Source organism: Calypte anna, chromosome 5A, assembly GCF_003957555.1.
Source record: "Calypte anna isolate BGI_N300 chromosome 5A, bCalAnn1_v1.p, whole genome shotgun sequence".
Classification (NCBI taxonomy): Eukaryota; Metazoa; Chordata; class Aves; order Apodiformes; family Trochilidae; genus Calypte; species Calypte anna.
In genome coordinates, this window is record NC_044251.1 from 3,031,721 (window position 1) to 3,044,174 (window position 12,454).

Consider the following 12,454-nt stretch of genomic DNA (forward strand, 5'->3'; position numbering starts at 1 on the left):
CGTTCCTATGCGAAGTGCTCTAGGTGGCCCTGCTCTGGCAGGGGGGGTTGGACTAGATGATCTTTCGAGGTCCCTTCCAACCCCAAGGATTCTATGATTCTATGATTCTATGACAGCCTCTCCAACTTGCTGATGGGATTCTGTCACCCTGTAAACATTTCCACCCAAAGGCAAGGTTCAGGCTTTATTTTAGCATTTGTGAATATTTCCTTCCCAGTAGGTCATTTCTACTCAAGAAAGAGAAAACATTCCCCCGTACTCCAAATAACTCCACACACATCCAGATTTGCACTGGAGGCTCCCTGGGTGTGGCTCAGCAGGGTGCTGGGGTTATCCCTGCAGTGCCACAGCCCTGTTCCCTGGATTGACACCATCCAAAGGAAGCACAGTGACACAGTGGCATAGCCACCCCTCCAAGGGCTGTTCCAGAAAGGGGGAGCAGCTGCAGCTCTCCTTCCAGCAGGATCTGAAGTCAGAACTCTCTCATGCTTGGGCAGAGCTCCCAAACTATCCCTTCCTTTCCACCCTGCCTGACTATGTATGATGCTCTGTCACATGAAGAAGAGAGTCAAGCCTCACTGAAATTAACTCTGTCTGAGGCTTGGCTCAGTCACAGAGCTGAGAAAAATGTGATTTTCTAGTCACCAAGGACAGGGCTTACTCTTTCAGAATGAAATATGCCGTGCCAAGAGTGCCTTTCAAATATTTTCAGTTTCCTGAACTAAATCATGTGAATAAGAATATTTTCTTCCTACCATCAAAATATCAGAATTTTTTTTTTTTTTTTTGTCATATGAACTTAACTTAGGACTATGTGTATGCTGAAGTGCTGGATCTGGGGAGGGTCACAGACAGGAGTGATAGAACCTCTCTGAACTAAACTGGTGTGAAACATCCTGGCTGGAGTCAAGGATGCATTGTGTTGGCAAAGCCCAGGATTAGATGAAGTGGGAGGCCCTTTGTGTCATCTAACTTATCTCAACTACTTTTCTTTTCCAAATCAGGAGGACTGCCATAAGCTCACGGATCAGCAGCTGGCACTCAGCCAGGGTCAGAATCCCCTGCCCATCTACCTCTCTCTCAATGTGAAGGATAAAATCAGCGACCAGGATTTTAGAGGTAAAACCAGAATTGTTTAACAGTTAAACCCAATATGGGTCAGTTTAGGACCTGATAAAGAAATCAGTTCAATGCACAAATCCTCTAAAGGGCCAGGATGCCTTCTACTTTTAAGTAGAATTTTGATAGTTAATTTTTTTAACATCTTAGTATATGCAACTGTATTCAGGTTCAGAAACAGTATGATGAGAGACATCATCATGAAATCATCTGTTCATTTACCTCAGAAACATAAAGTCTGTAGTGAAATTTAAATATAACAGGACAATTCACTAGACATGTTCCACACTCTGAAATATATGGTGAATAAATGTCTATTTGCAAAGTGTGTCAGTTAGAAACAAGTGTGCTATAACCTGGCCAATATCATACATTTTATTCAACTAATTCTGCCTTCTGCTGCTGTCATCAGTCTATCTTCTGCTTTTTCTTTCAGAATGGGTGGAATTCACCCCTTATGAGGTAGGATTTCCAAAATACGGTGCCTATATTCGTGCAGAAGATTTTGGTAGTGAGTTCTTCATGGGTCGCCTGATGAAGAAAGTTCCAGAATCCAGAATCTGCTTTTTAGAAGGTGATTTGTTGCTCCATGGAAGTGTAGTGTAATATGATCCACTGCTATCATAGAATCATAGAATCATAGAATTAGCCGGGTTGGAAGGGACCTCAGAGATCATCTAGTCCAACCCTTGACCCACCGGAGCAGTTGCTAGACCATGGCACTGAGTGCCACATCCAGTCTCTTTTTAAATGTCTCTAGGGACGGAGAATCTACCACCTCACCGGGCAGTCCATTCCATAGCCTGATCACCCTCTCCATGAAGAAATTCTTTCTAATATCTAACCTAAACCTCCCCTGACACAACTTAAGACTGTGTCCTCTTGTCTTGTTGAAGGTCGTCTGTGAAAAGAGTCCAGTTCCCACCTCGCTACAGCCTCCTTTCAGGGAGTTGTAGACAGCAATGAGGTCTCCCCTGAGCCTCCTCTTCTTCAGGCTGAACACCCCCAGCTCTCTCAGCCTCTCCTCATAGGGCCTGTGCTCGAGTCCCTTCACCAGCCTGGTTGCCCTCCTTTGGACCTGTTCCAGGACCTCTACATCCTTCTTAAACTGAGGGGCCCAGAACTGGACACAGTACTCGAGGTGTGGCCTAACCACACAAACCTGCACAAACCTCTCTTTTTAAATGAAATAGCATATTTTTTTTTTTACCTACCAGTATACAGTAAAATATTAGAACTGATAACAGATCACAATCTGTAAGATTTTTCATTTTCGCTGCAATTTTATTCAGCTGAACATATTTATTTTTACTTGATATGTGGTTATGCTTACTGACACGAGGCCTTCACAATACTCACAGATCTTTGTGAGCAAAAAAAAAGCTGTGTAAGATTGCTGCGAAGTTAAATCATGAGGCTCTTCTGCACCCCCAGTCTCCAAAGAGCTGTTAATATACAATGTTCCTTCTGCAGCTAACCCTGATTAATCCAGCAGGATAAAACTTCCCTTCCAAAGTGCAACAAACACATAACAATATTTAACGTGCTTCCCTCCTGCGTAAGAACAGCAAAAGCAGTAAGGAAATCTTTTTTTCCCTTTTGTGAAAGCAATCTCTTGCCTCATTGTTCTTCCTGCTTCCACCAATTGCAGAAAGGAAGTTTCAGGGGGGTTCTGAGCAGGCTCTTTGCCTGTGTGGAGATTTCTCTACAGCCTGGGGTGAGGTGGGAGCTGTCAATCTCCCCATCCCCAGCTGCAATATTAACTTGATACCCCCTTGGATTCCCCTTTTGGGGTTATAAATGTCAGTAGGTGACCAGCCCCCTCCCTACACCTCCCACCCTGACTTTCCTCTTCTCTAGAGCAATGCTGAGATATTTTTATCCCTTCTCCCTGCCAATGACCCAGAGTTGTCTCATTCAGGCAATGTTGCTTAATTTGGTGACACAGTTATTTGACAGGTTTGCAGAAACTTCTGTTCTGTTTAATATCTTTATAGATGATTTAGATGAGGGGATTGAGTCCATCATCAGCAAATTCACAGATGACACTAAGCTGGGGGGGAGTGTGGATCAGCTGGAAGGCAGGAGGGCTCTGCAGAGGGACCTGGACAGACTGGAGAGTTGGGCTGATTCCAACGGGATGAGGTTCAACACAACAACCCCATGGGGAGCTCCAGGCTGGGCACAGAGTGGCAGAAAGGGAGCTGGGAGTCTGGATTGACAGGAAGCTGAACATGAGCCAGCAGTGTGCCCAGGTAGCCAAGAAGGCCAATGGCATCCTGGGCTGGATCAGGAACAGCATGGCCAGCAGGTCCAGGGAAGGGATTCTGCCCCTGTGCTCAGCCCTGGTGAGGCCACAGCTTGAGTCCTGTGTCCAGTTCTGGGCCTCTCAGGAAGTTCAGGAAGGAGATTGAGGTGCTGGAGCAGGTCCAGAGAAGAGCAAGGAGGCTGTGAAGGGATCCAGCACAAGTCCTGTGAGGAAGGGCTGAGGGAGCTGGGAGTGTTCAGCCTGGAGAAGAGGAGGCTCAGGGGAGACCTCATCACTCTCTACAACTCCCTGAAAGGAGGTTGGAGCCAGGGGGGGGTTGGGCTCTTTTCCCAGGCAACTCTCAGCAAGACAAGAGGGCAGGGTCTCAAGTTGTGCCAGGGGAGGTTTAGGTTGGAGATTAGAAAGAATTTCTTTCTGGAGAGGGTGATCAGACATTGGAATGGGCTGCCCAGGGAAGTAGTGGATTCTCCGTGTCTGGAGATATTTCCAAAGAGCCTGGATGTGGCACTCAGTGCCATGGGCTGGGAACCTCAGCGGGAGTGGATCAAGGGTTGGACCTGATGATCTCTGAGGTCCCTTCCAACCCAGCCAATTCTATTCTATGATTCTATGAAAATTCCTTTTCACTCCTGCCCTGAACAGAGCTGAGACTGAATACATGGGTCTTTCCTGCAGCTCTTTCCTGGCCAGGTCCATCCCAGGCCATCACCAGGCTCCTCAAGCCCACCCAGCCTCTTCTCTCCATCACTCAGTTTCCCTCCAGAGCAGGAGTTTTAGTTCTGCACTTTGGAGGGTTCATTGCATGTGAGAGGATTGCAGGGAGTTGGCAGTCTGAGCCACATCAACTTTGTTTCATCTGTTACTAGAGGGAATTGAAACTGTAACCCAGGTATGCCTCAAACCCTCAAAAATCAGAAGGCAAATCAAAAGACTCAATATATTTATACTTTACATTTTCAAAACTTGAGAGTCAGCTCCCTCTTTCTAAGAGATATTAGGAGATGAATCCTCAGTGTTCCGGGGTTGGCAGTTCTGCACAATAACTTCATATCTGTCTGTAACAGGCTTATGCTAGAAAAAACTGAAAGGTTTAAAACCACGAATACTGAGAACTTGTGGAATAAAAAATGTTGAGGAAATCCAGGAAATATTAAGGTGTACTTGACAAGAGTTATTTGCCATGTAACAATAGTGAATGTGTTTGCAGCTATACTGAAAATGCTACGAGCACTCTTCATATACCCCAATAAAGTATCTTATTTATATACATTATGGATTCAGATATAAAATCATAAATACATTTCTGTTTATTTGTGCATTAAGATAATATAATGAATAAAGTGTGCTGGACAACACAGAAGGCACTGAAGGTCATTGGGAATGAAAAATGCTTCCATGTCTTTACCAGTTTACTTTCTGTCCAATCTATCCTGTGCCACAGGGATCTGGAGCAGTGTGTTTTCCTTGAATCTTATGGATGCTTGGTATATATCTGTTAATTCAGAAGAGTTCTGGCACAAGTGGACTCGAGACAAAATTACTGAAATAGGTAGGTTATTCTTATGGTATAATGCGATTTAATTGTCTGTTTATTAATTAATTTAGTTATTTAGTTATTTTCCCTCTGTACTGCTACTCACTGAATTTTTTTGAAGCCATTTTGGAGTTCCTTCTTTAGGGCTTCCTGTAATTCACGTGGAAACCAGAAGGGAAATTCATGCCATGAATTACAACATGGCAATCATAATAAAGAAAAGAATCCATGGGATCTACCACAGGGGAGAAAAATAAAAAGAGAGAATGGTTCTCATATTAGCTGTTTTAGTAAAATTGGGGAAAAATATCCATGTAGACCAGTTCCTTTCTTGGAATTTGGTGAATGATGTGAGTTTTCACAGAAACAAGGACAATCACCATCCTTTCCTTCCTGGAGTCTGCAAAGCACATACACAAGCTTCAGTACTATTGCAGGTCATTCCAAACAAGTCCTAAGGATAAGATTTGTAAAGCACACTACCAAATTAAAAAAGATCTGCAGAGTGGGATTTCAAGGAGAAACACACCAGACTTCAGAGAGAAAAAATAAAAAATAAAAAAAAATGAGAAGGAATAGACAAGAGGGCAGGGTCTCAAGTTGTGCCAGGGGAGGTTTAGGTTGGAGATGAGAAAGAATTTCTTTACGGAGAGGGTGATCAGGCATTGGAATGGGCTGCCCAGGGAAGTAGTGGATTCTCTGTGTCTGGAGATATTTCAAAAGAGACTGGATCATAGAATCATAGAATCATAGAATTAGCCAGGTTGGAAGGGACCTCAGAGATCATCTAGTCCAACCCTTGACCCACTGGAGCAGTTGCTAGACCATGGCACTGAGTGCCACATCCAGTCTTTTTTTAAATGTCTCCAGGGATGGAGAATCTACCACCTCACCGGGCAGTCCATTCCATAGCCTAATCACCCTCTCTGTGAAGAAATTCTTTCTAATATCTAACCTAAACCTCCCCTGGCACAACTTAAGACTGTGTCCTCTTGTCTTGTTGAAGGTCGTCTGTGAAAAGAGTCCAGTTCCCACCTCGCTACAGCCTCCTTTCAGGTAGTTGTAGACAGCAATGAGGTCTCCCCTGAGCCTCCTCTTCTTCAGGCTGAACAGCCCCAGCTCCCTCAGCCTCTCCTCATAGGGCCTGTGCTCGAGTCACTCAGTGCCATGGGCTGGGAACCACGGGGGGAGTGGATCAAGGGTTGGACTTGATGATCTCTGAGGTCCCTTCCAACCCAGACAATTCTATGATTCTATGAATAGAAATGTAGTAAAAAGACTGACTTATTTTTTATTCTTCCAGGGGGTAGTTTTTGGTTGTTAAAATGAGCTTCTATTTACTAAGAAGGAGCATTAATTGTGTTTGTGTAGCTGAGAGATTGTGATTGAGTGGGGTTTTTATGTGTGAGGCTGAGAGATAAATTATAACCCTGAGTATCAGAGGAAGGCAGGGTAAGTGCAGGATGTCACAGTGGATAAAATCATAGAAAAACAAGGAAAGTTATGGTAGATGGATCATTTCACAGTGCAAAGAAGGCCTTTATCACTGTGGACTGAGAAGAAGAAATGAATGTTTTTCAAAGCTTAGCTGAAAAACTGTGAGATTTGTGGAGATCCTGGAAATAGAAAGACAAACAGGTACAAGTTTTGCCCAACGTGTTAAAAAAAAATAAATTATGATTGCATAGATTAACCTAAGCAATGAGGAAATATACAAGAACTGTTTTCTTTCTTCTTAAGATGATGAAACCTTATTTCCTGCAAGACCAAGTGAGCTGGACACTCGAATGGTTTGTCCCACTGACAGCTTTTCAGACATTTTCCGAGATGTTGCCATGTTACGTCCAGCAGCTTCAGAAATCCATAACTTCCTGAAGGGCTTTCAGATGGACAACAACTACCTAGAGAGCAAGTTTTCCAAATGGAAAGGTATGGAAATAGTTCCCTGGCTTCCATTAGATTTCTAACCATCCTTGTGAAAAAGAAACCACGCTTAAAAGGTTATCAAGCTGACTGCTTTTTCATTCTGCTCCTTTCTTCTGATAATATTGGAAATCATTTGTTACCAAAAGCTGAAACTAGATAGCTAGAGACTTCAAAAACATCCTCATAAAACTTTAATGAAGACTGGCAACAGATAGATGAGAAAGAATCTGATTAATTAACCAACTTATAACAGCTGATGTGCCAGCCTGCATGCCTCTGGCAGGGCATTGGCATCTTATCTCTTGCCCTGTTTCATGTTCTACTTAGTTACACTACAAGTTAGTTCTACAAAAGTTACAACCTTTGTATCAGCATTCCTTTTAAACAGTTTGGTAATTAGTGCTCAGTCTGGCACCAAGTCTTCCATCTTGTATAAGGAGTATTTTTATAAGTTGTATTTTGCCTGCCTTGGTAGCTCTCTGCCTCTTCTCATAGCATGCAAGGCACTGGATGTCTTTAATCTTTAATATGCTGAGACAATGAGGTGCCATTTTAATTTTTTCCATATTAAAAAATAAAAAAAAAGTTGACCTGATCAAAGTCACTCAAAAGAACTCTGTCCTCCTGAGCACCAAGTTAATCCCTCTTAATAAGAGGAAAGCCAAAGACTCTGTAAACAGTGAAAAGAGGAAGACAAACAAGGAACTGAGAGACGACTGAACTGCAGCTGTCGGCTACATAGGTAGGTCTAAGACCCAAGAAATGACAGATTTTCTTTTAGTTAACAATTCACTCTCCTCAACATATCTCTCATTCTGAGCACCACTGCTGGGGAAAAAAAAATAAATTAAAAATGCTTCTTTTCTAGACTGTGAGATGGACTCTCAGCCCAACCACCTGACAGCAGCAACAGACTCCCTCATCCTGATTGACACAGCATTTGCTTTTGCTACCAGTTACCCACCCCTCATGAGGCCAGAAAGGAAAGTGGATGTCATTTTGCATTTCAACTACAGTTCAGGTTCCCAAACAGGGGTGAGGCTTGTATATTCTTCTTTACTGGTATAGCTGTTTCATTCCCAGAATGGCTGATCCTCCACTCACAGAAACTCTTTTCTTCCCAGCATCTGGGAATTGTAAATAAGGTAACAGTGCACCAGGGTTACACATCTTTATTGAACAGTACAAGTGTTATCAGTAGGTAAGCATTTAGTAAACTGAATCTGCCCATTTATAGGAGTAAATGTGCTTTAGCTGATTTGAAGGGAATGACTGAAGTTAAATGTACTGAAAATTGTTTAAGAATTTTCAGTCCAGTTATACAGATTCTTATGCATGCAAAAATACACACTCAGGACAATATAATAACCATAGAAGGGTCTGATGCATCTGATATATTTTGTATTTAGGAACTTTAAATTCATCGAAATTAAGACTCCTCTAAAGGCAGCATCTTTAATGTCCAAACGAGGAATTTAGATTTACACAGCCAGGCATGTGGACCCAGATCCATCCCATTTCATTCTGGCCATATATTTAATCCTGGCTCCATACACAGTCTAACACCTAATTTAGGTACATGCTGGTATCTGTCAGAACTCAGTCCTTACCCCTAAAACATTCCCAGTGAAATTTGGTTTTAGTCAAATGCAGTCCAAAATGCTTCTCATATGTTCTGATGGGGTTTTGTTTTGTTTTGTTTTGTTTACCTGTTGTGGCAACCAGCCCCTGAAAGAAGCTTCTAAATACTTTGCAAAACAGGGAATTCCTTTCCCTACAAAGGTGCCAGATGATCAGGAAACTCCAAATCTGAAGGAATGTTACATCGTTGGTGACAAGGAGAGTCCAGAAACACCTATTGTGGTATTTTTCCCTCTAGTAAATGACACCTTCAGGAACTACAAAGCACCTGGTAAGTTTAAAGCTACCCCTCACATTCACAGAGGCAGTGGCTGCCCCTTCTCTTTTACACTGTGCAGTATCTCTTCTTTTTGGTCATCTTGTAAACAAAGATTTAGACTCCTTTTGCTTAAATCTGATCCATACCAAGAAGCCTCAAATTAATTTTCTTGGAGAGCAGCAGCTGAGATCAGTCCTTGACACATACATCAGCCCCCCTCTTCAGATGGTTTGGAGGCTTTTATTAGGTAGATTGTACAGTTTACTGATGAAAAGTATATTCTGTTTATCTGCAGTGGCAGGCATTAGCAGGGTTATTTCCTCTCATACTTGTCATCCTTTCCTGTTAGAGGATGCTCTGGGAAATCTAAGGATTTCATTGTTTAAAATAATTTCCAGGCTTGCAGCTAAGCAGATAATCTTGAAAACAAAAGTGTGAACTAGCAAAGTGATGAAAACATAACACTGAAATATGTTGACAGCTTCTGTTCACTTCAGGGAGCCCTACATTGAAATTTAAGAAGAGTTTCAATAGCAACATTGCAGTCACTTCAAAACAGATGGTTTCTAAGACCTGGTACCATGTTCCATAATCCCTTTTACCTCAGTTGCTGCCAAAAGTCTCAGTTACTCCTACAGATTATAAAATACCAAAACAAAAGCAGAAACCACTGCCCCAATTGGGGTTTTTTTGGTTTTTTTTTTTAGCAAGCCATAAAAATCATTCAGTACTTTTGTATTCATTCTGCATTGAATTCACTGAACATTTGAAGTATGCAACTGGGGTTTTTAACAGGATTCAAATAGTCTAAGAATATTTATGCACCTAGACACAGCACTCTGCTCCAGCTCTTAACACAGGTCAGATAACTGAAAGGTTGTTTTTTTGTAGCTGCCCTTTGTAGAGAGAACTGGAGAAAGGAGACAAGGAGAACGAACTAGAACAGGAACTGAGAGTTAGGTTCTGTACTGCTCCATGAAGGAATTTGCCTCCCCTCTCCCCCTTAATAATTTCCAGAACCTAGGGATGTTATTCCTAACTCAGGTACCTAATATCAGGTGAACATCAGGTGATGTGCAGATGCTGCATGTCCACATAAATTATCAGGGAATCTAAAGAGGGGTGTTATTAGGTATGCAGAAAATGTATATGAAGACCTGGATGATATTCTGCATATTGAGGCAAGCCTGAGCTGCCTGACAGGTTCAGGTGGCAGCTACAACCTGAGACTGAACAGTCCTCCTTGCCCTCCCCCTCCAGGTGAAGTCCCAGATGAGCTTTCATAGAAGGGCTTTGCCTGTGCAGTTTTCTGGGAATGCTCCCTCCTCTCAGCCACCAGTGTCACAGAAAGATGTCACAGACAGATGTCACAGGAAGGCCTGGGGGCTGGGTATGGTTGTCTGTGCCCTTTGTCAGTGTCAGACAAAGAGGAGCTTAATTTCTAGTGCTCTACTACCATGCCCTAGCCCAGCTCTGGATTGTACAACATGTGAAGTATTACTTCATTTCCATGAATGGGGAGGGGTCGAGCATTATACTTCCTGTCAGTGTCATCTTAGCATTGAATTATTTTGGAGGGAAAACCATGTCCTTAAGCACCACATCTGCACGTGGTGCTTTTAAAATACCTCCAGGGATGGTGACTCCACCACTTCCCTGGGGAGCCTGTTCCAGTGCCTGACAACCCTTCCAGTAAACCAGTTTTTCCTAATATCTAAACTAAACCTCCCCTAGCATAACTTGAAGACATTTCCTCTTCTCTTACTGTTTGTTAATCGGGAAATGAGCCCAACACCCACCTCACTACAACCTTGTTTCGTGTAGAGATTGATAAGGTCACCTCTCAGCCTCCTTCTCTCCAGACTAAACTGGCCCAGTTCCCTCAGCTCTTCCTCATACAACTTGTGCTCCAGACCCTTCACCAGCTTTATTGCACTTTCCTGGACATGCTCCAGCACCACAGTGTCTTTCCTATGGGATGAGGCCCAAAACTGAACACAGGGAACTGAGTACAGGGAGACTTGACCAACCCCTGACAGGTTATCTACCATCAGTGCCTATCTGGGGGCTGTTATTGCTCTCTTTCCCTCACACCACCTGTTAGAAAACTGAGATGTTTGTGGGGATGATGATGAAGGAAAAAACCATGTGTGAGCACTCGTGTCAGGTGTACAGGTTCATGCACAGCTCTACATCTTCAGGCCTCTGGCAGAGGAGTGGGAGCATCAGTTGTCCTTTCAGTCAAAGGCTGAAAACTGCAGCATCAAACCAAATTAATTTCCTTTTTTCCCTTCCAAGAACATGTTTATTCTATGTACTAACAGGTAGATATAAGTTCAGCCTGTCCACATGCTGTGTTCAATCAGCCTGCAAATGAACTTGTGCATCAGCTTTGGATCTGGCTGCTGCTGCTGCCCAAAGGAATTAAAATGAAGAAGTTAATTTAATTTGTCTTCAGATCATAAGATATGATGGATGTAATATTTTCAGAGATGACACTTGTGGGACTACCTGACTAATTATTTTGCCTTGATCTGTGATTAATATGTTAATTACCATGGGGGGATGAAATGGGCATGAGAAGATCTTTCAGTACCCCTGCCAAATCTTAGCAATTCAGGGAATATCAGGTTCACTCTCACTGTTGAGGTTATACAAAGCCTGTATTTTTTTTTTTAATAGTAGTAGGAGTTCAAGGAAATTATAGTGAATATTTACACTATCTGCTTCTGGGATGTGTCCAGATAACAGCTCTATGAAGGCTTTCATTTCAGATAATAGAATCTAGGGTTTTTTAGGTCTGTTTTCTGTATTTTTAAAATAATTCTTCCTAGCAAGAACCAAAAGCTGACATAGCAGATTGTGCAACGTGTCAGGTTGTGCTGGGTGCAAGAGTATCTGTCATGGCACTGAGAATATAGGCATGCTTTTGGAAAGTTTGAATATACTATTATATATACTATAATATTATATATATATATATAATATAGTATATAATATATACTATAATACAAGGCAAGGAGTCTCCCACTTCTGTGCTCAAAAGAGAATCCAATCTGCTTTGTTCAGCATTTCCAGGAGTACCCAGGACAACCTTGACTCCCCTCACCACTGCCAGCTTCTCCACCTCCTGCTGCCAACCAAATATTCCAGCACCAAAAGCCCTGTGAAAGGAAAATTTGTGGCTGTTACCCCCTGTGTATCTGTGCCTGAAAGACCCCAATCACAGCCTGCTAATTAACCAAATCATTGTTTCTCTCCCAGGTGTGAAACGCAGCCCCTCAGAGATGGCAGAGGGTGATGTTGATGTTGCCAATACCTGCGGTCCGTATTACATCAACAACCTGAGTTATTCAGAGGAAAATTTTGACAAACTGGTCAACCTGAGTTACTACAATGTCCATAATAATAAAGATCTGATTTTTCAGGCCTTGCGGACTGCTGTGGAGAGGAAAAAGCAACTTAAGAGTGAGCAACCACTGAGAAAACCACCCCATGGGGATGGGGTGTGTGTAGGTGATAGAGAGGGAACCCAGCATTTGGCCAACTGTACAGCACTGGGGCATATGAAATAAAGTATTTATGAATACTGTAAATGGAGGAAAAAAAAAAAAAAAGAATTTGATGAGTAAATGAAGAAAAGCCAAAGGATGCTAAGAATAGCACTTTGTCATCAAAAATGCTACAGCCTGTCTGTTAGTGAAGG

At 42.5% G+C, this 12,454-nt stretch overlaps 1 protein-coding gene across 1 annotated transcript in view; it reads left to right on the top strand.

The window, feature by feature from the left end:
• LOC103534353 (cytosolic phospholipase A2 epsilon) overlaps positions 1-12,324 on the top strand; it is a 53,089-nt gene extending 40,765 nt beyond the window's left edge. The window contains 7 exon segments of the mRNA XM_030451813.1: positions 1,005-1,119; positions 1,556-1,693; positions 4,830-4,937; positions 6,663-6,851; positions 7,717-7,883; positions 8,574-8,760; positions 12,013-12,324. Coding sequence (XP_030307673.1) covers positions 1,005-1,119; positions 1,556-1,693; positions 4,830-4,937; positions 6,663-6,851; positions 7,717-7,883; positions 8,574-8,760; positions 12,013-12,323 — 1,215 coding nt within the window. The 3' untranslated portion in view covers position 12,324.
• The last annotated feature ends 130 nt before the right edge of the window (positions 12,325-12,454 follow it).